Source organism: Electrona antarctica, assembly GCF_951216825.1.
Source record: "Electrona antarctica genome assembly, chromosome: 5".
NCBI classification, from domain to species: domain Eukaryota; kingdom Metazoa; phylum Chordata; class Actinopteri; order Myctophiformes; family Myctophidae; genus Electrona; species Electrona antarctica.
Genome location: NC_136810.1, coordinates 40,271,924 through 40,298,091, shown reverse-complemented (window position 1 = coordinate 40,298,091; position 26,168 = coordinate 40,271,924). Strand labels below are relative to the sequence as shown.

General features: G+C 46.8%; 1 protein-coding gene across 1 annotated transcript; it reads left to right on the top strand.

Annotated features, from left to right (window-relative positions):
- Positions 1-978: 978 nt before the first annotated feature.
- Positions 979-25,731, top strand: tle3a (TLE family member 3, transcriptional corepressor a). The gene is made up of 21 exons (XM_079501614.1): positions 979-1,387; positions 1,860-2,040; positions 2,644-2,747; positions 2,974-3,037; positions 4,558-4,602; positions 9,516-9,578; positions 10,155-10,259; positions 16,514-16,722; positions 17,558-17,561; positions 18,984-19,106; positions 19,670-19,720; positions 20,198-20,350; positions 20,860-20,992; positions 21,906-22,081; positions 22,212-22,285; positions 22,397-22,646; positions 22,855-23,102; positions 23,249-23,396; positions 23,550-23,700; positions 24,025-24,101; positions 25,162-25,731. Exons 2-21 carry the CDS (start codon positions 2,017-2,019, stop codon positions 25,267-25,269), a joined length of 2,310 nt encoding a protein of 769 aa, XP_079357740.1. The 5' UTR covers positions 979-1,387; positions 1,860-2,016; the 3' UTR covers positions 25,270-25,731.
- The last annotated feature ends 437 nt before the right edge of the window (positions 25,732-26,168 follow it).

Sequence of the window (26,168 nt, the reverse complement as noted above, 5' to 3'; positions counted from 1 at the left end):
GCCATTCCAGGCACTATTCACAGGCAGAGGACCGAGGAGCACAGGCATTTGTCAGCGCTTGACCCCGCGTGGTATTGATTGACAACACCGCTCCCTGAATGACAGACTTGACATGTCCCGGCCAATCGCTAGCCAGCGAGTAAGTGTACCGCGCTGCCATTGGACAGAAAATCTTAAAGCCACAGAGAAGTCCCACGTGGGGAAGAGTGAACCTTCAAAACAAGCGATAGGTTGTGCTCTCGTACTGCTCAGACATGGCTGATGTTCATATCAGTCTATCAGACAAAAGCAATAATCTCGGTCCCTACAGTAGTACACCACACTATCGTCCCAATGTCGATAGGGTAGTGACACATATGTTTTGTAAAAAACTAAAAGAAAATGAAAAATCAGGTGCAATTTAAGCACACAATTTATGTCGGGTTGCCTAGGCAATTTGGTCGGTGTCGTCGATCGATTGGACGTTATTGTGTCCTTGGGGTCTGTTAACACGAATCTTCCTGTTGTTTGCGGCTGCTTGAAACATTTTAAAGCGCAATACCAGTTGATATTTCATCGCAATGTGGTGCAGAGAAATAAAGTGTCCCCACACAGTAGCTATGCTAAAACCACAGTATATGCTACATTTTAAGGCATGGTTGTTTAACCCCCTGCCCATCACACCAATCTAAAGCATAATATTAACTATCTGGTAAAAAAAAAAAAAATGACAATAATGTTAATACACTGCGGATATAAAGTCCGTGGGGCTCTTTTGGTTTTTTAAAATCGTTGTCGGCGCATTAGTGCTGTTGTTGCACATCAGAGAGGGATGATGCCTTGTAAATCCATGAGATGATGTCATGTATCATTGAGTCCCCACGTGGGGGCCGTCGTCCTCCGATAGGCAGATGGAAGCCGTGGTCCTTCGGAGTAATCCGATTGGACTGATCCGATTGGACAGATAGGCGGCTGTGCACGGCGGTTCAGCCCTACTGCCTGCCTGTGTGTGGCACACGGGGCTAGAGTCGGACAACAAGCACGGGAAATGTGAGATTGTGGAGTACCATGTTACGCTTTTAAGAAGAAGAAGGGGGAAAAAAACTCAACAAACCTCTTCGAATCGGAAGAAAGATTTTGGGAACATATTTTGGGATTTACTCGCGCCACAAAAGGCGCATTCCTTGGATGTTCGTGGTTGGTTGAGAAGAAAGTTTAATCAAGAACCGACCGCACCACATTTCTTCCCCGAGTAGTAGACCTACATCTCGAGTCATCAGACTGGGTCGTGGGTACCACGGTATGCACCGTGGTGCGTAACGTTACATCGAGAAGGATTAAACCAGATTCGACGCATGATTTGTAGCCTACTAAAAAGCTTCCTCAAACGATCCGGATTTACGTACGGGTACGTATTTCTCTATAATGGCTTTGATTTTCGAATTCTAACCTCGGACGCGGCTCCACCAAACAGTAGGTGGTATGATAGGGAACCCTGCATGCATGGCTGTAAAGCGAACAAGAGATAAGTAGAGGGTTTTTCCACACCAAATATTGGCTCTTTTGAAAAAACGCCAATGAAGATCTTTTCTCGCCATAAGCGACGTAACATTTCCAGGAGGTTACTTAACGCCATTGAATTCAGTAGTTTGTGACCGCATCACTTTTGTGTGAACGGGTATATTTGTTGGAGGACGTCGTTCTGTGTTGACTGACTGAATAAGGTCATCAAAGAAAAGAAGCTGTTGACTGCTGCTGTTTTTTTCCGCGACCGACGGTATTATTCTTTTCATCTACTTAGCTGTAATCGTGTAAACACAGTAACTTGCCTTGCAGTGTGTACTAAAAAAAACCCTCCTTTTGTTCTGTTATACCAATAGATTTAACAGCAGCTACGACGAGGAAATTTGACCAGTTCACACGACTACGGATTTCAGCGTGTTGAGCGCTGCTGGTGGTGATACCATAACACACATTTCAACCATTTTGCCGAAGGACCAGCGCATTGGATAGATAAACAAAGGGATACATTTCAAAATGTATCCACAAGGCCGGCATCCGGTAAGACCTTGTCCCATGCATCTAAATTATAGCAGCTTTATATTTATCTTGACAACATCGCATGAGGTGGTGGCACGGCCACTATGTTGAGAAGCCTCAGCCTAGATCATTTCGTAACCTTCAACTGCTACAACTCAGTTCAGCCTTTTGCATTTGTTAATATATTACCACACATTTGCTGTAAACCCCGAAATAATGTTGCAATTATTACTATAATGCCGTTTATAGCTATGGAAACATGGAGGCTTTCAGTAGGACATGTTTGTTTACATACCCATACCTTCTGACTGCACATTGTTTACATACTCAGCCATATTGCCATAATTATGCCAAGTTTTGTATCTTTTGACCCACCTCTATTGCTCTGGTAATGACAATATGGCTCTGGTTTACTGCAATAGGGAGGTTTGCCTCAAACAGTGTAATCATTATCATAACACTATTTGTACACATTACACTAATGTCTAAATGTAAGCTTTCCCTAGAGGGATGATAAAAGTGTATCAAATTGAGGCAAGAGCTTATGAGCCACCATTCTGCAGATTGGGAGGGGTAGTCTTTCTTGTGTTGATGGTCTGATGTGAGTGTACAACCTTCTTTCAGGCTCCCCATGGTCAGCCAGGCCAGCCTGGCTTCAAATTCACTGTAGCAGAGTCTTGTGACAGAATCAAAGATGAATTTCAGTTCCTGCAAGCCCAGTATCACAGGTAATAATTGAACACGAAACCAATGGCAATTTTACGCTCATAGTACAATTGTAAAAAGATTTATCGGCAAATATTCGCTGTCAACTTCCACACAGGGGAGGAAACTAAACAAAAACCAGACTACGGTTTTCATTCTCAGCACACTGTAGTCAAGTGGTTAAGAGTGAGTGATTTATTGGAAGGGTCAGAAGACGCCTGGAAATTGACACCTTGTCTTCTATTTTAGTCTTAAGGTGGAGTATGACAAGCTGGCCAATGAGAAGACGGAGATGCAGCGCCACTATGTCATGGTAAGATTATGTTACAATAGGAAGCAATTATGTTTCCAAATTGTGAGGCTTGTAGGAGATCTAGTTAGAGGTGGAGTGAGACAGGGGCCATTGTGTTTACCTGTGGGTGTATGTATGTGTCTGTGTGTGTCTGTGGAGGTTTGGGTATAGGTGAGTGTCAGCCAGGTATGGGCCTGTTTGAAAGTCCCTCCAGGGCATTGGGCGTGTATGGGGGGGGAGGGGCTCCGTGTATCTGGCTGTTGCTGCAGAAGAACCCTTTTTCTGACAGACAGGCGAGCAGGGAGGCAGTCGGCTGAGGCTCCATTCTGAGAGCGCCCCTGATCTCCAAGGGTCAATGACTACAGCGTTGCCCTCTGTGTGTGCTGATCTGATTATTCTCCTAGGAGACACCGCGCTCAGACATATGCACAGCCATAAATTAGGTGAGCGCTGACGGAGGAGGGCCAGGGCAGCGTGTGGGAAAATGTACCACTGCACACAAGATGGAGGACGTGGAGCAAGAAGTAGTTATTCTTTACAAAACATCAGCCCCCTGTTCTTTGCTACGGTAGCATTCTTAACCTATATATGTTTTAATTTTAGTGATTATTATTACTCAAGTTGTGCCCATGAAACAGAAAATTTGTCTCAGACGTGATGCAATCAGTGTGTCTTCCATGGCCAGTGTATTCTTCTTATCCTAGGTAAACACGCAGGGGATGACTTAAACCAATACACTGAGACTTAAGTTAAACATTCTTTTCACAGGAAAAAACATGTCAGGCTGACAGGGAGGAGGTTAGGTAAACATGTAGGAAGTATCCCACAGCCAGCGCTGTGGGCCCTCGGGTGTCATGTTACGTTGAGGGCTGCGAGGGCTCTGATCTCAGACAGAATGGCTCTCTTGTTTGAGGGTAATTTTCGAAGAAGCTAATGGACTGAATAATGCATTGGCCTCATCAAATAGACGCTGACTGGAAAGCCATTTCGGCCCTGACCACCACTCGCGGGCTCCGTGGATTACATTTCAGCCAGACAGACTGACCTGGCTTGAGAATATCAGGAGCGTTGAGCAACGGGCGTTAAGATGAGTAAACAAGACATCTCGGCAACCTGGGAGGAGTGGGGGGGGGGGGGGGGGGGGGCTTAAGGCATCAATCGATAAATCTAACCCTTTCTTCCCTGTGCCCACACTGCAAGACGTCAGAGTAGACTTTAAACACTGTACTGCTCCTTATACAATGTTTTGCCTGATGAAATTTGGGTTTAAAGCAACTTGCTCTTTAATCCTGTGAATGAGGACATCATTGACAGAACGCTGTAATGGATCTTAATTGATTTCATCATATTATGTGTAACGATATTGCCACCACGCAAGTTACATTAAGGTTATTGTAATTATTCAACAAGTTGAATGAATGGCTGTTTTTATAAATGCTAATAGTAATTACGCAGAAAAGCACTTACATGTGAGTGCGACTGATTGATGTGGAGTCATCAACATGATTAACTAAACAAGGTTCTTTTTTTCTCCATTCTAGTATTACGAGATGTCCTATGGGTTGAACATAGAGATGCACAAACAGGTAGGTACCACTGGGATCCCGTCTGAGCCCAATTATTTTTTTTCGTGTGTGTGTGTGTGTGTGTGTGTGTGTGTGTGTGTGTGTGTGTGTGTGTGTGTGTGTGTGTGTGTGTGTGTGTGTGTGTGTGTGTGTGTGTGTGTGTGTGTGTGTGTGTGTGTGTGTGTGTGTGTGTGTGTGTGTGTGTGTGTGTGTGTGTGTGTGTGTGTGTGTGTGTGTGTGTGTGTGTGTGTGTGTGTGTGTGTGTGTGTGTGTGTGTTGGCAGTATGACAGGAGCCACTCATGGGGCTGAGAGCTGAAATGTACTTTGATGATAGTAGGCTGTAAACCGAAGGGGTCACTGCACAGGGTGTGAAGGAGGCAACACACTCAGACTAGCATATACTACCGCTGTCGCCTTCCCTTTGGAATTTGTGTAAAAGGCAAGATTTGTTAAACCGCTTTGATAAGATTAAAGGCAGACTTTGGCAAGGACAGCCTTTGACTTAATGATAAAAGAGAGAGGTGATAAAGCCGGCAAAAAAAAGAGGTGATAAGTCGGCAAAAAAATATTTTATGGCAAACATTAATTCCAGTCAGGGCAGGTATTTTTTTTTATTATTATTTTAATATACTGACCGCGACGCTGACCGACCGCGCACTTCTCACCATTAAGTCACCCCACCACTGATCACTAGGATCAATTGCATTGACATGCTTGGAGAGGTAAGGAACACACACGATTGGGAAATCCATAGATTCCCAGGCTGCTTTGAAACCAGTAAGGCTGTCCCTCCTCTGCATCCCCCAGTAGTGGGTTGGGCTGGTTAATGACAGCACTGGGGATGTGGTGGATTGGAGTGGTGGGGTGATCCATCAGTGTCTCTGGGCTGGGGTGTCACACTGCCACATGTCTGTCAGGCCTGGGGCCTCTCTGATAGCTTCTGTCAGGCACTTATCTCCAACCAGGAGAGCAGAGGAGGGGTTGGGGGAGGCCAGTTGAAGAGTAGCGCTGGGGGGGGAAGGGCGGCAGGCCCCGCTTTGTGTAAACAGGTTAATCGACTGATCCATTTTAGCGCCTGACTTTTATCAGGAGCCTCAACAGAGCTGATGGAAGACGTTGAATAATTCATCGGCAGGGCCCTAACCTGCTGAACAGCGTGTTTGTAGGCAAACAGTGCAGTGGGCCCCCGACCCTATTGCTCCCCCACAATACTACTACCCCCCCACCCACCCCCAGCATAGAGCGCGCGGGTGGGGGGAGACAGGGAGTGGTTAACAGGCAGGGTTGGGCCGGATTATTGGATGCACATAGGCATATTATTTTCCTGCCAGGGGATTTATTTTGTTGTGAGGAAATCCATTCCCCCTAACGGTGGCTTTTTCATTACTGTGCAGAGACATAATGCTGATTTCAGAGTACACAGCAGCACATCGCAGATGGGCTGATGCGGTAGTGCTGTGCTGTCTGATCCTGTCCCGTCGGGCACAGCACTATGTAGAAAAATACAGCTAATTTCTGGCCTGTGCTGTCAGCCTGTAATTTCCATGTCTGCCACTTGTTTCCGGGAGCTGCCCTGGGGTGGAGAGGGTCGGAGGCCAGGGTGTCCATTAAGTCTCCCAACAGTTTCAGGCCTTTACCTGTTCCAGCATAGTCACAGAGCTCACTTGAGGCCACATACATCCAAGCAATGTGTGTGTGTGGGGGGGGGGGGGGGGGGGGGGGGGGGCAGGAGGGCAGGGAGCAGTGTTGAGAGATGAATGATTTATATTCAGGGGCCTTAAGGAATTATTTGCGAAGGAGCTAACTATCTGGCATATGGGGAGGCCAAAACAAACTTGGTCAGCCCGCGGAGTGAGTTAACAGTGTTCTTCCAAAAGAGAAGCGTAGTGATGACGAGCGGCTGGGGAAGCGTCGCTAGACCTCCTTCCCAGCCATCTCCCATCAGTCATCTGTTTCTGCCTGCTGGAGTGGAGCTGTGTAATTGTTGAGAGCAGTCAGGGCTTCAAAGCTAGACAGAGACATGTAACGGAATTTTTGAATATTAGATTTGCATTACAAGACGATTGTGCTTGTTTTTGTTATCATTGTCGCACTGGTTTTAACAGTTGGAAGTTGTCGTATTCATTTACTTGAGAACCTCTTCTGCCTGTTGATGATAGTGACGTTAAATCGCTGTAACGATCCATGCAGCCCATTTAGAGGCCTCAGGTTGGTACAAACCATTTAGAGTCCAGGCCCCTGGCCTCAGGTTGGTACAAACCATTTAGAGGCCAGGCCCCTGGCCTCAGGTTGGTACAAACCATCTAGAGGCAGGCCCCTGGCCTCAGGTTGGTACAAACCATTTAGAGTCCAGGCCCCTGGCCTCAGGTTGGTACAAACCATTTAGAGGCCAGGCCCCTGGCCTCAGGTTGGTACAAACCATCTAGAGGCAGGCCCCTGGCCTCAGGTTGGTACAAACCATTTAGAGGCCAGGCCTCAGGTTGGTACAAACCATTTAGAGGCCTGGCCTCAGGTAAATTCAGATGTCAATTAACAATTTGGCCTCAACTCACCAGGCTTCGAGGTTCAGCGCAACATCTCAATCTGGCTGGCGGAAACTTCTGTCAGGCCTCACCTTAGATGGGATAGTATTGGAAGAACGGCCACAATTTTCTTGGAGAGAGAATTCTTGTCATCTTGGAGAATTTGGAGGCCCTCTCCAAATGACTGGGTCAAGTGATGTTTATGCACAGATCACGTGACCAACACCACCAGTTGTTGTGGCTGTGTATTTAATGCTCATCAGTGTCTCACTCCATTCTCCCATTGCTGATAGCAACAGACAAATAGCTTTCTGCGTGCTGCTGACAGGCTGGCCTGAGAGTGCTCTTAAAGTGGTGCTAGACAGGTCCGAGTACCTGTAATTGTGTAGTCGAGCGCAAAGCTGGCCCCTCGAGGGCTAGGCTGTCATCTGCTTAAAGCGACAACAGCCCCTTTCTGTTCTTCCTCTTTTTCACCCCCATCTGCCGACAGAGCTAAAAGCGTGCCTCTGCACTGTATCTATTTTGACAGCGTTTGCCCGCTGAGTCGTTAGTTATTTCCATGTATTTGCATCTTGTACTGTGAGAGAGTGTAGAAGCAGGCGATTGTTTTGGTCGCGCTAGGGTTGCCCACCTCCTGACCTCTCAGCCAGCTGTCACCATGACACTAAGCTTCAGAGGAATGGACTATGCGCCCGGGGCCTTTCCACAAATCCTGTCAAATGTTCAACTGCTATTGACATGGCTCATCTCAACAAACAAAGATTATTCAAGCGCAGCAGCTTTCTAAAGCATTTACTTTATAGCTCTAATGCTAATGCCCATGATGCAACCTATATATATCCCAAGCTCTTTAATCCTTCTTTATTAGATATAGATTACAGCCAGGTCTAGCTCTTCAGCTTTTTATGTCTGTTTTATTCGGTGCACTAGAGTTCCTCTTAAATCAGTTTGTGTGGTATGTAATGACACCATATGTGTAATTCAGATTACTGCCCGTTGTGCATCTGAAATACAAAAATTGATCTTAGCATTTGTGCCACTAGCCTGCTGGGCAAAGTATCTATGCTATTGTAGGTTGGGTCAGCAGGCCTTGCTCGGGCCAACATTACTCTCCAATCTCCCTGGCGGTGTTTGGCGGTAATATGTCCTGCTGCCAAAACAGCCTGGCATTTGTGTTATATGTAATAAATAAAGCTGGCAGCCTGCAAAGTACATTGTGTGTGTTGCTCCGAATGAAAAATTGGAGAAAATCCCTCTGATGTGTTTGTGTTCTGCAGTGGCCCTGGGTTGAACTGCAGCTCATAAATTCCATATATGATGTAGCTTTGGCACTGGTATTTTCTCTGCTCTCCCGGTGCAGAAAAATCCCTACCAACTTCAGAATCTGCTGTTGTCTGCTCTGCCCTCCCTGGACAAGGGAGGCAGAGGAGAGGCTCGCCATGCAGTGTTTTTACAGGAGTGGGGGAGGGTCGGTAGATCACGCATGCACGCACCCCTCCTTTACACCTCCTCCCACTGCTCCTTTTATCCACCATTCATTTGCCCTGTTCATCTGATCGACAGGCTGAAAATTCAATTTAATGACCTGCCTCCAAGCACGTAATATGATTTTAAACCCTGTTACGGTCAGGCAGAGGTGCCATTTGCATAATGATCCTAGCCAGATAGGGCTGCAGCTGTTGCCATGGTAGTGGGTAGACAGGCAGAAGAATGGAGGCCGAGACACAGTGGATGGATGGATGGGTGGGCTGGGGGAGGGGGAGGGGGCCGGGGAGGCAGCCGACTGCAGTGAGAAACAACCTTCACACGTTGCTCTCAGGAAGACCAGCCTGTGGAAAAACCACAGTCTCAATATTCAGTGGCCAGCTGTTGTGTTCTAATGGTATTGATCATAGACTTTTTGAGGTGAACGTGTTGTACTAAAAGGTCATTATGGTCCTTACACTTTACTCAACCGTCAGCCATTGGGCAGCCATAGTGTAATTAGTCTGCACTGGAGTCATATGTAAATAAACGGGGAAGTGTGGTCAGCAGGGCTGACTTCCTGGGCGCGGTTGATCTCTGAGGTTAACTGCAGGACAGCAGAGTGCTAGATAGAGGGGAAGAGGCCAGACTGAGTAGAAGAGAGAGAGGATGCTCTTAAGTCAGCCGCACTCCGCCTGTTCATATCCGTTTAGCATGGAGTGCACTCTCAGCACAGCTGTGCTCCATCCCCCTGGGCTCTCCTAATGTTTTAAATATTTCAAATGTCAATATCATGCTGTTTAGAGGATGTTGAGTCAAGCAGTTCTGATTGCCGCAGTAATTGACTTAATCGGTGTAAACATTAAAGGGGGGGAGGGGGGGTGCGGGGGACTATGTGAAGCCACTGTTTCATACTCATCTACGGTCTGCTACTCTTGTTTTTCCAGACGGAGATCGCCAAACGTCTCAACGCCATTTTAGCTCAAATTATGCCTTTCCTGTCACAAGAGGTGAGTTTGTTTTATATGCGCCTACTGTACCTTGTAATCACTGCAAGTACAAAGGAGCAATTGGCCGTTATGGTCTTTATTCAGGAGCCACACGTTCTGCTCTAAAGTTACAGGCTTTAAAAACATGGAAGGTTAGACACTTCAAAATCATTGTGAGTGACTCATGCCTCTTTTATATAATGGTGTCAGTCAAAGCTGTGAATAGTACATGTATGGTTAATCCATTGAGACCTGGAACGCATCCATGTCACGTTAGCGTTTAACCACATTAACCATTAACCCATTTTGGGCGGGAACCCCTTTTGGTGTTTTAAACATTGTTATAATTTAGCTATTGAAAAATAGCACATCTACAAGCTCATAGCGCGCCACCGAGTGGCGCGCTATGAACTTGTAGGTCTGCTATTTTTGAAAAATCGTTAAAATGTGCCTCAAATCTTTCCGAAAATTGTCATGATTTAGAAAACTTTTTTTTTTAAATTTCAACGTCAGGCCTGAATGGGTTAACAATGTATGAAAGTATGGTTGGTCAATGATGCTGGCACGTCATATTAAGCACGCCCTTTTCCCCCCCAGCACCAACAGCAGGTGGCTCAGGCAGTAGAGAGAGCAAAGCAGGTGACTATGACTGAGCTGAATGCCATCATCGGGGTACGTGGACTTCCCAATCTGCCGCTCACCGTGTGTATTCCTTCTTTTATTCCTTTATTTGACCTTGGGGCTAGAGGCAAATCTGCACTGCACTTCTTTCCTAATCTCCCATAACGCCTCGTTGCGCCAAGTAGAACAAAATTGTTTAGAGTACAGAGTGTGATCAACTTAAGCCGAACCCACTAAAGCAATAAAGTGCAGATTTGCCTCAGCCATTGATTCTTTTATCTAATTTCCTTAATATTGTTCTGTTCCAATCAAATGTTTTGTTTCTGAGTAATGAATCTGAGCCGTATACACAATGAGTGGGTCGGGCCAGAGAGTCGGCCTGTTGTTCCATACTGGGTCTCAGTGGTATCTTCACTGCCTTGTTGTGTGTTTATAAATGTGAGCCTGGGAGCTCTTGAGATCCTGCCTCGCCAGCCTGTATTGCTTTAATTGGCTAAGGTTTTAACGAGGAGGCTCATCCCTCACTGCTGACCTGGATAGCTGTGGGAATTAAAAGTCTGTGGGGCTGAGCACAACACTAGTGCCAGCACTGCTAAGCTAGACCGAGACAGCACAGCACACAAAGCACAGCAGTCAGCCATCACAGCCCAGTCCGCAGTCTGCTGGCCGCAGCAACGCAGTGCTATAATGTATGGTTTTCATCATGGCTCTGGCCTGACCATCTGCTCCTCATTGATCAACAGCAGTGATCAACAGCAGCAGGCCTGTCCTCCTACCACACAACTGATTGGTTTCACCTCCCAATCCAAGAGCTCACACTATCAGTGATCTTATTAGTGGAGTCAGGGTCTTTAACATGCACAAGAGGCCCTGCCCGGATGGCTGACTGGATGACTGGAGGCACATATCGGAATTCAATTAATGCCCCCATGGTGACCTTTCATTCCAGGATAATTGCTCCCTGGTATTTCTCAGAGTAGGTGTCTCCAGGTGATGGAGAGCTGTTTTTTGTCTTTTTTGTTTGTTTGGCAGACTGAAGCACATCCATTATTACTCTAAAAGACTAGACAGAGTAGTGTTAAGGAAAGCAATTTTAAGGTGTGGTTCATTATAAGGTTTGAATTGTACGATCATTATCATTTATGTACTATCATTGCTCTAGCTTTGGATTAGGCGCCATGCTCACTTAAGCTCTTGCTATCTGCGCACGCACGTGCTTGCAGAAGGTTTCGAAAATGTTTAAATATTGCAGTAATCCATACATGATTTACATACGTGGCTTCAATGTGGCAAAGCCACTGGGCCTCCTCTCACTCATGCACAGGTCATCTTGCACGTACAATCGTACATGTCTGTGTGAGGGTGGAAATGTAGCAATGTTTACGAATACCTCTCTTATTAGTTATTCATTGAGAGAAGCAGCAGTGTAGGCATGCCAAGAGCCTCATGCATATTGTAAGGAAAGGTAGGGTGAAAGAGCGCGTGCCAGGCAAGCAGACAGACAGGGGCAGCAACCAGGAGCCAGCCGCATGTGTTATTGATGGGCCTGAAGGCCATTAATAGGATGCATCTAGGACAAGCTGCTGGTGGTGTCCGAGATGAACCTGCTGACTGGTAGCAAACTCTGCTTGATTAAAAACCCCTCCCCTTTAAAAAGGAAAAGAAAAAGCAAAATTCAGCAAAGTACATTTCTTCACCCTCCTGGATGCTGCCTCCAGGACAGATGATATGAAACGGAGTATAAACCAAACATACGTAGGATAGGACTTTACACCAAGTTAATAATAGTGTTTATCCCTGACCAGCCTCTGTCCTCCTTCCCCCCGCAGCAGCAGCACGCTGCCTACCCAGCTCTCATGGTCAGTGGCATCCTGAGATGTCTGTGTGTGCCATGCTGAACGTTATGGAATTGGTGTGTTTGCCCACAGACAAGGAGCTTGAGGGGCTTGTGCATGTTGCATGACATTAGTCCTGCCGACTGTGCCTAGTTGCCACTGCCGGTGCCGGTGCCACACATATGTTGTTGATTGTGTTGGTTTATATTTGCTATGTGAAGAGAATGGAATTGGGACAGTTTTGCTTGTGTGCTTACAACATCGAGCTTCAAATTGGCTCTGTAGGTACATGTATTCACTGCAGGGGGGGAAACAGGAACAAAAAGAGTAGGTCTTTATCTAGGAATATTAAATTAGAGTGAATAGGGCAGCCTCCGTTTTTTATTTATTATTGTCTTCATTTATGGCCCTCTAATGAGGGCTCTGGCTGATCAGCCATGCATATTAGCCATCAGTGCCTCATTAAGCACAATGAGCAAGGCTGACTCTCCCCTGCCAATGAACTGGCTCCTTAATTTCCCTCATGGACATAATATCATAACTCTCTCCCTCACACACACTCATGCGCACACATACACACTCTTTCTGTCTCACCTGCTCGCTCTCTCTCTCCTTTCCTGTCTCCCATGCACATTTTATAATTGGATTGACAGCCCTTCTGTGGAGTAGGGGGCAAGGTTGCAAGTCCACATCCCCAGTGACCTGTAACTGCCATTTTGCAAGCCATTCCACACCACCTGCCGTGTAGATAATAAGTAAGGACATAAGCAATTAAAACACTCCTCCAGATATGATTTTTATGGACATATTGAAGTAATATGTACTCGTAATATCTGCACTCGTGCTTAAACGAATGAATGTCCAGGCTGTTAATAGTTCATACCATGTGATGGGCATAGACATACACAGAGATACACAGCGTAGTGTACTGTACCTTGACCACATCCCAAGCTATTAGCTTATTACCTAATATTCTGTAAATTACCATAATAACAGGCACCAGTCTACTGTGGAACAATGCAAGTCGGGACTCGGGAACAAGTTGGGAATGCATGCCCCATCTGGTCAGGCAATGCCCGTTGTCAGAGAACCTGTTGTACCGTCCATAGATGTATATATAAGAAAGGCTAGATGGCTCGCCCGCGCTGCTGGCCAATGAAGAGTTATGTGGTGGCCATCTTGCTACAGGTCGCTCGCCCGCTCATAACATTGTGTCTATGGGGCATGCTTTTTTAAAGTACCATAACTTGCTCAATTTTCAACCGATTTTCAAATTGTTTGGTTTGTTATAAACGTCAGAGACGTCAGCATACTTGTATATATTTATGGCATTGCAGTCCCGCCCCTTTCAGAATGACCCAGAGTGGCCCAGGAAATGATTCCCCATTTTCTCCATAGGCTTTTCAAAAAGTATTTATATAAAGACGGTTATGCCACGGACAAAGCCAACTCGGATCGTGACAAATCATGACAATAATTTTTAATGTTTTGGGCCGATCAAATAATTTATAAGAAGAAAATCACACCCGTGCGAACTAAGTGGTGCAATTCTGTGTGGGGGCCCCCGGAACTTCCAGGCCCACAGGAACGCCCCCCAGTGTGCTGGCCCTGTTCGGCAGCAATCCGCCCGGTGTCCGAAACGGTTGAGATATGACAGAGTTACCGTGTGGGGGAATTAGCAGACTCTTTCTCACAAGTAATAGTGTGGTATTCTCCCCCCCCCCCCTCCCTCTCTGTCTCTCACATGAACGCATGCTCCACATTGTAATTAGTACAGTACAGCGCAACACACTCTCTCTCTGTTTCTAGCTCAGCAGCGCCACCTGTTGGTACCCTAAACATACAGACATAGGGACAGACATAGAGACGGACGGACAGAAATTGCTGATCCTTGAAGTGGTTGCACCACAACAAAAAGTGTTGTACCCTGCCTTTATTTTCTTCTTTCTAATAATTTTGATCGGCCCAAAACATTGTGTTTATTGTCATGATTTTTCACGATCCGAGTTGGCTTTGTCCGTGGCGTAACCGTCTTTATATAAATACTTTTTGAAAAGCATATGGAGAAAATTAATGGGGAATCATTTCCTGGGCCACTCGTCGTTCTGAAAGGGGACTGAGACACTCTATATGACGTTTGCATTAAAAAAAAGCATTAAGCAGATTAGCATCCTGAATCATAGCCATGTTGACAACGTTTGTAATAAACCAAACCGTTTGTAAATCTGTCTATGTTTAGCAAGTTTTGAGTATTTTAGTTTGAGCTGATCACCAGCTACCACCGAACGTAGGACTGTAGCAAGATGGCCGCCAGTGAACGACACCAGAGAATCCGCCTTGAGTCATCTAGCCTTTATATACAGTATGTTTATGGTACCGTCTGTCTGTGAACCTTTTATGCCCATATATTGAGATCCCTGATGTAATCAGAATATATGCCAATGCGCGCACCAAGTTTGAAGTCGGCCGGTCCCATATATGCGCATGACCATAATGGTCAGCCGACGAAACATTGTTTTTTGCCTGCCGTTCTGGACAACTAGATCTCCATAGATGCCTATACATGGACGTACTGGTCGGATCGGCAGGTCTGGACATGCGCCTATCTGACTTGACGCTGGGCATGGCACGCCCTCGGGTCGTCAGCGACGTGTGCGCCGAGTTTGAAGTTAGATGGTCGGACAATTCTCGCGATAAACGAACTACACGGACGTACAGCCGTACAGACAGACTTACAGAGATGTTACACATTTATTGTAAGACTATACTCAGGAGAGATGTTCAAGTGATACGTGAACTACTACAGACACAGATATTGCATTTATACTCGGATGGTCACTGATGCTGATTGAGCATTGTAGAAGAAAGAGGGGAGGTGCATGCCATTGCAGCACCTGAATTATTCAGCTAGCCTTGTAGACTGGTAATAAATTGCCAACGTCTTTATTGGTGACTTGGCTAAGTATTATTTAACCATGCTTTAAACTGCGTATGTCCATTCTGAGTGCCTTTTAACTCCCGTCCATTTCCCTGTGCCTTTCAAATATTGATGGCAATATTGGAGGCTTGAGTGAGTGCCAGCATGGGACCCCTGGTCTTGGCTGCTGGAGCGTGTGCGCACACACACACACACACACACACACACACACACACACACACACACACACACACACAGAGACCACACATAGTCTATCTCGCACGCAAGTACACACAGTGCGACAGCTGCTGGCACTTGCTGTTGGGTCGATCTCAAAGTTTGGACGTGTGGGTGACTCATCATGGGTTGTTAATCCCGGGATGTGAATATGAGAGGAGCAAATAAAGGCAGGCTGTGTTTTGAAGTGTTTAAAAAAAGCAGGTAGTTTAGACCACAGACTGACAGATTGCTCCACCCGCTGGGGAACTCTCCTTCCGTAAGGGGGGTGACCCAGAGTCGTGACAGCTTAAGGCGTCTCTCCATTAAAGACTGTTTCCAACTCCAAGAGACTCTTTCCAACTTCAAAAGAGTGCATTTTAGTTCAGCACAAACCAGTCAGCCGATGAAACATTGTTTTTGCACATGCAAAGTAGCCTGCAGCGCTGTTTTGCAGTGTTGCCAGGTCTGCTTATTATAAGCGACTTTGGCATTGCTTTCTCCTGTAAATATTCATAATTGCGGGTTGCTTTAGTTTTAGCTTATTTCGGAAGTATTTTAGGCTTGCTTTCAAAATTATTTTTGAAAATAGCTGATAGGGTAATAGGGTTCAAGTGCTGAAACCGGTTGCTTCTTTTGGACTTGGACCTGGTCGCTTGTTTCACTCAAAGGATCTGGCAACACTGGAGCCTCCGTATCTATACCAAAACAAAACACTTCACCAGCCCAGGGCTTAGCCTGTCGGGCTCCGACCAAACAAGTCCGGTTGGCGATCGACGTCTGACTAGAAGTCCCGACCCGTCGATAGTGTCATGCCGACCGACGTCGGTGGAGAGCTACCTTTAGAAAGAGGTCTTAGTGAGGAGGGGTTGTGTTGCTGCTCTGCTAGTTCACACTGAATGGAAGGATGAATAGAACTCTGATTCATCTGGATGTTAGTTGCATGGCTGGGCTGGCTGAGACTTTGTTGTGGTTATCATTAATTCGAACATTGCCTTCATTGTGTGTTGCGTCCCAGCGTGGACTAACTCTGCTGTGCACTGTAGCCATCTTCCCCCTCCCCCCACACCACATCTCATATATCAGATTTGTTGAGAATCAAATGTTAGTCACGTCTGCTTTCCTCTGCACACGTCTGGTGTGTGTGTGTGTGTGGGGGGGGTGCTTATGTGACCCTGCCCTCTTGTTGAAAAAAGGAATTGATCCCTTATCCTAACAGTAATGGGCGTGTGATTGTACTAATATCTGACCCAGCCTGTGCAAAAGCAACTGAGCAGCATCATGTTCAGTGTGTGGCGTGTCTTTGGCTTTTCCCTCCGACCCACTTGCCATCTTGTCTGTCTTTATCCCACCCTATCCGTGTGCAGCAACAGCAACTCCAGGCACAGCACCTCTCACACGCGGCTCATGGGCCTCCCGTCCAGCTGCCCCCGCATCCCTCGGGCCTGCAACCCCCCGGCATCCCACCTGTGACGGGCTCCGGTTCGGGCCTGCTGGCGCTGGGGGCCCTGGGAAGCCAGGCCCACCTCCCTGTCAAGGACGAGAAGAACCACCACGATCTTGAACACAGAGGTGAGTACAGATACCTACCGCAGCTTTACCACTTTACTCTGGGGAAAGTGGATTGATTGATTGATTGATTGAAATATTTATTAACAGAATATTGGCAGAATTACAGTACATTTCAAGCACAACTCAATACAAAGACTGTTAACTGTGAGTGGACGACCCAATAAAGCATTACACTTGTTTGGTGGCATGCTTCTAACGTTAGCACCATAGTAAAAGAGCATAAAAAGGGTGGAAGGACTAATTTAGTGTAGTGTGTGACTTCCTGAATGTCTAGAATTCACTACTTGGGGGCCCCTAGGATTGGGGGCCCCTAGGAAGGTGAGGAGTGCATCCTGTCTGCTCACATTCTCTCTGGGTAATGAGCTGGTACATTCTCAGCCCCACCACAGCACAAGCTATTCAACAGGTCCTCATCACACTGATAAGAGGACCTTTTGTGCCTTCCAGCCATATCTATAACTTCAGCCACCATCATCTGTTGCAATACACTAACTGCACAGTAAAACCCTTTGTGTTCACTTAACCCTGCAATTGTACAAATGTAACCAAATTGATCCATTTGGTTACATTTGTAGGGTGTTACAATACTGATGGATAAGGATTTTACTGTGACTCACTCTTTTCTCTTTGTTGGATTGGAACTGCTGTCATCTCCCTCGAACTCAATCATCATGATTCCTGTGACTGAAGAGAGCACGGTGAGTGTCCATAACTTTGCTATGAACAAGGACATGATACACTGTATGTGACTGTGTGTGTGTGTGTGTGTGTGTGTGTGTGTGTGTGTGTGTGTGTGTGTGTGTGCACGTGTGCGCACGTGTGCGTGCCGGAGAAATTAGCACTGTAATTTCATCACAATTAGGAAGGAAGACTTGGAACCCTCTTAAAGGATTTCTTTGATCCTTCAACTCCCTGTGTACCAGTCCATTATCAATCTCTCTCTCTTTCTCTCTGTATCTCTGTCTTCCTCCCTGTCTTTTTCTCTCTCTCCATCCTCCTCTTAATGAATATTTATAAACACAATTTGTAGATTTATTTTTCTCTCTTTCTTTACCCTTTTCCTTCACCCTGACTGGTGCAGAACTGCTAGAGCATTTTATTTGAATGTCTGCAATGTCTGATGGCTTGTGATGGGTCTGTGAGATTGTATTTCTGCCGGCCCAGGCTGTCTGAATGGGTGCAGTCATGTCTGAAGGAATGGAACTCCTGGGGCGATTAGCAGGCCCTGTTTTGTTGCTGTGCTCTTGTCCTAGGTCATCTGATAGCAGAGTGGTGACTTTGGTTAATGAGTCACGCTAAGCATCTCTTTAAAGGTCAGCCATTATGCAGACGGTGGCCCTTTGCCCAGACTGCTAGTCCATCGGCCTTTTGTTCTCCTCTCCGGGGCTGCCGCTGACTTAGCCCATGTCGCTCCCCTCTGCCCTCAGTATAAGGGACAGGGAGGGCATCGTGGAAAGCTTGGTGGTTTGCAGGCCAATTGCAAGCTCTTGTGAAGGCCTGCTGGACACTTGCCTAGTTCCACCCCACTCTATTGGCGTTTTTTTGGAGTGAGCTGTCCCAGCCTGTGTGGGCAAGGCTCCGTAAAGAAGCTGAAGCACCAGTCAGTCCCACGCTGTTGTGCCCACTGGCAGGATATAGATCTCCCCCTGTCCCCCCCCCCTCCCTTTCTTTATCTCTGCGCTCAAAGCCTGCCGTTAAAAGCCGAGTGGAACTGACATGGTGCCCAGGCACCACGGCAATCAATGCCCACCACACACACACACACTCCTCCCCCTCCTCTCTCTTTCTGTCTGTCTGTCTGTGTCTCTCTCCCTCCCTCCTCTCTCACGCTCAGCCTGGCTGACTCCAGAGAAAAGGGCCTCTGTTCAGGCCTCAACACACTGCTCATGTCCCTGTGAGGCTGTTTGTTGTCCGGTTATGTGGAGGAGGAGGGAGCCCGGCTTGGAAAACAAGCCCCCCCTTTAGTGCAGATAACGGCCTTTCTGTCACTGTGGCCAGGGACAGGCTTGTGTGTGTGAGAGACGGGGCTTTGGCTGGTGTCATGGTACTACGTGGAACTGGCCTTCCAGCTGCCTTTTTTAAGAGTCTGTCGCATCCACAGTGGTTGTGAATGAGACATTTCTTTTAGTGCTTGGATTGGCAGTGGTCTCTGTGAATGTGCATTAGTGAATGAGCACTGCTCTGCTTTCACCATCTGTGAATGAAGACCAATGACAATGATGCCTGTGTTTGTTTTAACTTTTATTCTTTTTTTTTAATTTGCAGAATAATTCCATATCCCCGTCAGACAGCCTGCGCACGGCCAGTGAGAAACACCGCAGCTCCTCTGACTATAGTCTCGACTCTAAGAAACGCAAAGTGGAGGAGAAGGACAGCATGAGCAGATATGTACGTTACTGTGCACTCCCCCAACAGCATAGATTTCTTTTTTTGTCAGGTGAAACCTGACATACAACAGGCCTGTTTTTATTAGCGACCTAGTCATGATTGACTGTCCCCTAAGCCAATGGGAGTCTTACCCCATACTGCCTACTACTACTGCATACTGAACCACTGAGCCTTCTAATCTTTTATGGGAGCGGAGCAGCCAACGGCTAATGTTATGAGCTAACTATAGAGCAGGAAAGCCATAACAAAACACAGTGATTTAACCAACAAAAGAACCTTGCAAACGAACAAAAACAACGGCCGCGAGGTTGTGAAACATACACGTTACCAAAAAAAGGAAACGTTGAAAGAGTTAAAGAGTGTACATGTAGTAAACAGGAAAACGATCATGTCATGATAGCAATGACCATTGCTATCATTTAATTATTTCAGCCAAGATACAGCATCACTTCCATCATTAGAGAAAGGGTGAATTCAATAAAAGGCCAATATTTGCTGAGTAAGATTTAGGATCCTGGTTGATTTGCTGATTTAATTAATTAATTTTCCCGCTTGCCTTACAGGACAGTGATGGAGAGAAAAGTGATGACCTTGTTGTGGACGTGTCAAATGAGGTGAGCATGCATTCAGCACCATCACTTTCATTGGCTACGCTGTCCTCCAGGTTACAGCCAATTAGTTTACATTATTATGTAATTAGCTAGCTATCCTGCTAACATTAGCTAGCCTACACACATGTCATTGTTAAGTACTATTTGCAATTTGGAAACGGGCGTTAACCTATCCGCCACCAACCCGGACGACACGCGAGGCTTAACTAGCTGTTGGCATGTCTGCCTTGCTGTCAAGTGATGTTAAAATTACAGTGATGGGGCGTGGTTTGCAAAATTTGCTCGTGCAAAAAGCATACGTGCACTACATTGACTTTTACCTTGAGGGAGTTTGAAGTTACATAAGCAGTACTAAGGCTCACAAAATGTAGTGCTTTACTATTAATTAATTATTATTAGACTATAATGTTTTATACATAGGATAAGGCCTATTTTTGTTGACAGTAAAAATAAAAATCCAGTTTTTGTGTTTTCATTCAGGACCCCGCCACCCCGCGGGCGAGCCCTGCACACTCCCCACCTGAAAACGGCATTGACAAGCCCCGCCCTCCTAAGAAGGACACGCCCAACAGCCCCGCATCTGTCGCCTCTTCTGGCAGCACTCCGTCCTCCAAGGCCAAGGAGCTCAGTCACGTAAGACAGAGAGAGAGAGACACACTGGGACAGTGAGAGAGAGAGAGAGAGAGACACACTGGGACAGTGAGAGAGAGGGAGGGATATGTGCAAATAAATCTAGGCCGTCTATGCAGTGGATTACGAGTGGTTGTCGCTGCTTTAAGTGCATGACTAAATGTCAGGGATAATGTTGTCCTGCATAGGGATCAGTCAGGTCTTCCCTGTAATAGCTCAATGTATTCAACTATTTCAGGATTTTTATCCTCCAGCCGCCCCCATCACACCCCCCTCCCCTCACTCGGGGAAAGATTAAAGCCATAGCAGTGAAGGGATAAAAACGACCCCCATCGTCATTGTGGTTGTAATAGGTTTTGGAATAAATAGCAGTTTATAGCTCGGCACGACTATAGGGGTTGTCAGAATTAGATTGGATTAGGTTCAGTTTGCTCTCACATTGTCAGTCTGCACAGTGTCTGCTCTCGGAGATTGTGAACATGCCCGCTTTCTCTCTCTCTTCCCTCCAACAGAATGACAAATCCTCCACACCAGGCCTCAAGTCCAACACCCCCACGCCCCGCAACGATGCCCCGACCCCTGGCACCAGCTCCACTCCCGGGCTAAGGCCAATCCTGGGAAAGCCACCAGGCATGGAGGCTCTGGGTTAGTTCCACTTTCCGTCCTTTGGTCTCATGAAGCATTCGCTCCTTTCCTTCCCTGTGTTCCATTCTGATATAAACCTACTTTCACCCATACCCTGGGTGGGCAAAAGGGCCGAGTTTCATGTTCCCCTAGGGTAGTTGCCCTCACAAGAAACATGCAGTAATTCTGGTCTCTATACTGCCTCCCCCTGGCCTGATGGAGGGGAAAGGAACTGGTTGGAATAACGTGTTCCATCCACGCGCTACGTCCAACCGGAGAAACTCCCCTCTGTCAGGTGAAAAGAAGCGACTTGGACTCCCCATGCATAGAAGGAAGCATGAGGTCAGTCCGTTGCTCTCTCCAGATTGGAAGAGGGAGTGTAGCGCCCAGGATTACATTAGGTAATAAGGGCCTTTCTCTGCCCCACCCTTCTCCCTTTGTTTATATTGTATTTTAGGATCCAAGATGGCCGCAGCACCAGGAGGGGGTGGGGCGGAGGTGAGCGGGCGGGGTCGACATATGACCTTACTGGGCTGCATTCAAGACACTTGCATTGTGTCTGACACCTGACTTGTGTCTGAACACAGCTTTGATGGATGTGTTCTGCCCCCCTCCCCCCATCAAACAAAATGTTTGGTCAAACCATATGGGCTTCCATTGGAAATGCATTGGAGTGGCCATTAAACACAGACACATGACAAACGCAACACAGGTGTCTTGAATTTGTGAACGCAGCCCAGTAAGGGCATATGTCGACCCCACCCGCTCACCTCCGCCCCACCCCCTCCTGGTGCTGCGGCCATCTTGGATCCTAAAACACAATATAAACAAAAGGAGAGAGGTGGGGCCGAGAAAGGCCCTTAATGTGTTGCAGAATCGAGGGATAAAAACTTTAGAGCAAATAAACTTACTTTCTGTCACACTTTTTCTGCAGCAGCCCCTGCTCTGCGTACCCCTCTGTCCATCGCGGGCTCATACCCTACTCCCTTTGCCATGATGGGACACCATGAGATGAATGGAGGCCTGACCAGTCCTGGTGTGTATGCTGGCCTGCACATCTCCCCTCAGATGAGTGCTGCAGCCGCTGCAGCTTATGGACGCTCACCAATGGTAATTGTTAACCTCCTCTTGGTCAGATCTTATCTGTGGTTTATTGCAGCTTTACTAGAGGTATAACTTTGTGATCAGAATTCACCAACCATTTTCAGTTGTTCAACAGCTTCTGTCTCCTCACCTTCAGGGCTTTGACCCTCACACCCACATGAGAGCTCCAGGTCTCCCAACCAGCCTGACGTCCATTTCTGGTGGCAAGCCGTGAGTAAACTCAGACGGACACTCTCCTACTGCATTTTGGTCAAACAAAAGTCTATCTATTAGTAATGATGATCAGAAATGCCAACGTAAAGCTCTACTAAATGTTCACAGAGCCTACTCCTTCCACGTGAGTGCCGACGGTCAAATGCAGCCCGTGCCCTTTCCTCCCGATGCGCTGATTGGGCCTGGCATTCCCCGCCACGCCCGGCAGATCAACACACTGAGCCACGGCGAGGTGGTGTGCGCCGTCACCATCAGCAACCCCACGCGGCACGTGTACACGGGCGGCAAGGGCTGTGTGAAGATCTGGGACATCAGCCAACCAGGAAGCAAGAGCCCTGTGTCCCAGCTGGACTGCCTGGTGAGGACCTCCACCACACACATATCGCTAACTGTTGATTGGTTCATTTCAGTGGCAGAAAAACCTCTTAAAGAAAAAAACATACGCGTTTCAGGCTTGAGAGCCGAAACGCGTACGTTGTGCTGCTCTGCAGCGTACCATGCCAACCATTCAATGAATTAAAAGTGCCTTAAAATGAGAGTTCCGTGGGTGCTGGTTTTCTCAACAGAACAGGGATAACTACATTCGTTCGTGTAAGCTGCTACCCGATGGCCGCACATTGATTGTGGGAGGCGAGGCCAGCACGCTGACCATCTGGGACCTGGCCTCGCAGACGCCTCGCATCAAGGCCGAGCTCACCTCCTCGGCCCCGGCCTGCTACGCCCTGGCCATCAGCCCCGACGCCAAGGTCTGCTTCTCGTGCTGCAGTGACGGAAACATTGCAGTATGGGATCTCCATAACCAGACTCTTGTTAGGTGAGATAGCAGCACCCTCCTGGGCACACTTTGTGACTTGTGGCCCCACAGCAGAATTGCTTCTGCGGGCGATTAAGTCTACCAAACTTTCCAGGGATGTTCGCTTCAGGAATGTTTACGGCTCTTTCCTATAATCTGTATTGCAGGCAGTTCCAGGGCCATACGGATGGCGCGAGCTGCATCGATATCTCCCACGACGGCACCAAACTGTGGACGGGCGGTCTTGACAACACTGTCCGCTCCTGGGATCTAAGAGAGGGTCGACAGCTGCAGCAGCATGACTTCACCTCACAGGTACAAGCCGCTACCATAGAATGAACTTCTAAGTGTATGATTGAACAAAGGAATTAATGGAACACAAAAATGCCCTATGCATACTCAACTGTCAAATGCCAGTTTGAATTGGATTTAAGTGATGCAGTCACTTACATTGTCACCCTTTCACAGATCTTCTCCCTGGGCTACTGCCCGACCGGGGAGTGGCTGGCTGTGGGCATGGAGAGCAGCAATGTGGAGGTGCTCCACCACACCAAGCCTGACAAATATCAGCTCCACTTGCACGAAAGCTGTGTCCTCTCCCTCAAGTTCGCCTACTGCGGTATGATTTCAGTCACGCACGCATGCACGCATGCATGCATGCACGCACGCACGCACGCACGCACGCACGCACGCACGCACGCACGCACACACACGCTCGCACACACACACATACACACACACACACAAACAAACTTCACTATACAGCGAGGGGACCATAGTCCCTTTATAGCTGATTTGACGGTAATGCTGCAGTGCCCTTTTTTATAACTCGAGTGCTTGCTTTGTGTGTCTTGGCAAGGTCATTATTTGAAGTGCCTTTTTTTTGCTATTTCCATTGGTGCCTCTGATGATTCTATTGCTCTATTGCTCTTTTGCTCCGCAGGTAAATGGTTCGTAAGCACTGGGAAGGACAATCTGTTGAATGCTTGGAGGACTCCTTATGGCGCCAGCATATTCCAGGTATGCAGATCGATGCGCTCCGTCTGCAGCCGGTCCAAACGTATGCATGGCTAGTCGCTGAGAGGAAGGACACAGCGACCGCTGTCTTGACAGGGCTCTCCTATCAGTGAAAACCGAACCTGAAATATTGACCTGACAAAGAACTCTATTTTATTTTCCGGAGGGGCACCGGGCCAGAATTTGATGTCATTAGAATCTCATCTAGCCCTGTAGTCAGCTGTTCTGCACCACTTAACCTCAAATGTAGTTCATCGCGCTGCCTGCCACCAAGACCGAATTGTCGTTTTTTTCCCCTTCCTCATAAAAACTACACACTGTCTCTTCCCTCGCCATTCCCGAGTAAGGGAATGTTGCCTTTTACCATAAAAAGATAATGCAGTATATTGGGTTCCCACGGTCATGAATTTCCTGGAAATATTTTGAAATTAGAAATAAACATTTTCCAGTCCTGCTAAAGGTTTGAAATGTATCAAAGGTCCTGGCTATTGATTTAGTTGATGAAAAATATTTTCCAATGTATAACGTGAAATATGTAATGTAACATAAGTCTCCAAACGGGCTGTGTGATTGCAGCCTAATGTGTACCGGTACGTGAATACAAGAGAGGTAGTGTAGCAAAGAAAATTAGCACAGAATTTGGAATTGAATTATACCATTCTATTTTCTATGCTTTATTTTTGCTTCACTGACTGCCTGTCTTTGGTCAGTGCACATACTATAGGACTAAGAGAATCATTATTGCGCTGAATTATTGTTATATAGGCCTGGTAATTGGGGTAAATATTCTGTAAAAGTATTTTTTAAAAGCTTTGTAAATGAATTGGTAAAGATGTGAGGGAACCCTATATATATATATATATATATATATATATATATATATATATATATATATATATATATATATATATATATATATATGTATGTGTGTGTGTGTGTGTGTGTGTGTGTGTGTGTGTGTGTGTGTGTGTGTATGTAGCCTCTAACTGCCTTTCCCTTCCTGCGCTCTGTCTCCAGCCAGCCTTACATAACATAATGTTTGTGTCTCTCTCTTTTAAAACAGTCCAAGGAATCCTCGTCCGTCCTGAGCTGTGACATCTCCGCGGATGACAAGTATATTGTGACGGGCTCCGGTGACAAGAAGGCCACCGTGTATGAAGTGATCTATTAGGACTGACTGGTCGTTGAACTCGGGAGCACGCTCGATGCTCAGGAGGAACACGACGGAACTTCATCTACCCTTCCTCGCACACAACGACAGCATGGATGTTATGTTACCCAAACCGGCTGGATTTTCGCAGTTTTGGGGCTGAACTTGGACTGGGCTGTACCACATGTCGGTACCGTTGTGTCTATGGGTGCCGCGTTCCTCCGATTCCGCCCTCGACCTTCATTACATGAGACTAACACTTGTACAGTGAGTGCGGTTTTCCACGCATTCAGAGAAGAAAATATTGTCTTGCTGTTTTTTTTTTTTTAGTTTTGTCGGATATTTCCTTTTTTTTTGTCTTTTTAACGTGGAGATGAAGGTTCCGTGACGCAAGTAGAAGCGGCGCTTCACTCTGGAGCTTCTCCCTGGAGGTCCTGTGTAAAGTGTACATAATGGAGTAATAAAAGGCCTTTTATAGATTTATATTTTGGTGTCCAGTTACGCTTGTGATGGTTCTTTCTTGTTCTCCTTGATTTTCTGTCCCCACTGGGGGATGGAAATTAGATTAGGACTTTGTAAGAGGATATTCTATTTCATTTTTTTCCCTCCCTCTGCCTTTTTTCATGTTCGTTGTCCAGGATGACCTTTTCGGAAATCTAATTCGGAGGCGACCCCCCCCCTCCCCCTCCTTCACAATTTGCTAGGACACAATTTGTCCGTTTGGGATTTTAGCAGTGGAGCATTCTGGGAGATGTCCATTTCCTCAGACTACATGATGGGAGTACGCGGGAAGGGAGAGGAATCACAAACGTCAGAGCCTCTTTCCCTCCCCTAAAATCTGACCTTTTAATTTGTCTCTGAAATGCAGAGTTTATCCCAGAACATTGGCTGCTTTTAATGACAGCAAAGATGGATCAAAT

Excerpts from the sequence above, each read along its gene's own strand:
- tle3a (XM_079501614.1), top strand. The coding sequence starts at position 2,017 with ATGTATCCACAAGGCCGGCATCCG. Across the intron at positions 3,038-4,557 it reads TGCAGCGCCACTATGTCATG|TATTACGAGATGTCCTATGG; the intron begins GTAAGATTATGT and ends TCTCCATTCTAG. Across the intron at positions 10,260-16,513 it reads TTCCCAATCTGCCGCTCACC|CAACAGCAACTCCAGGCACA; the intron begins GTGTGTATTCCT and ends ATCCGTGTGCAG.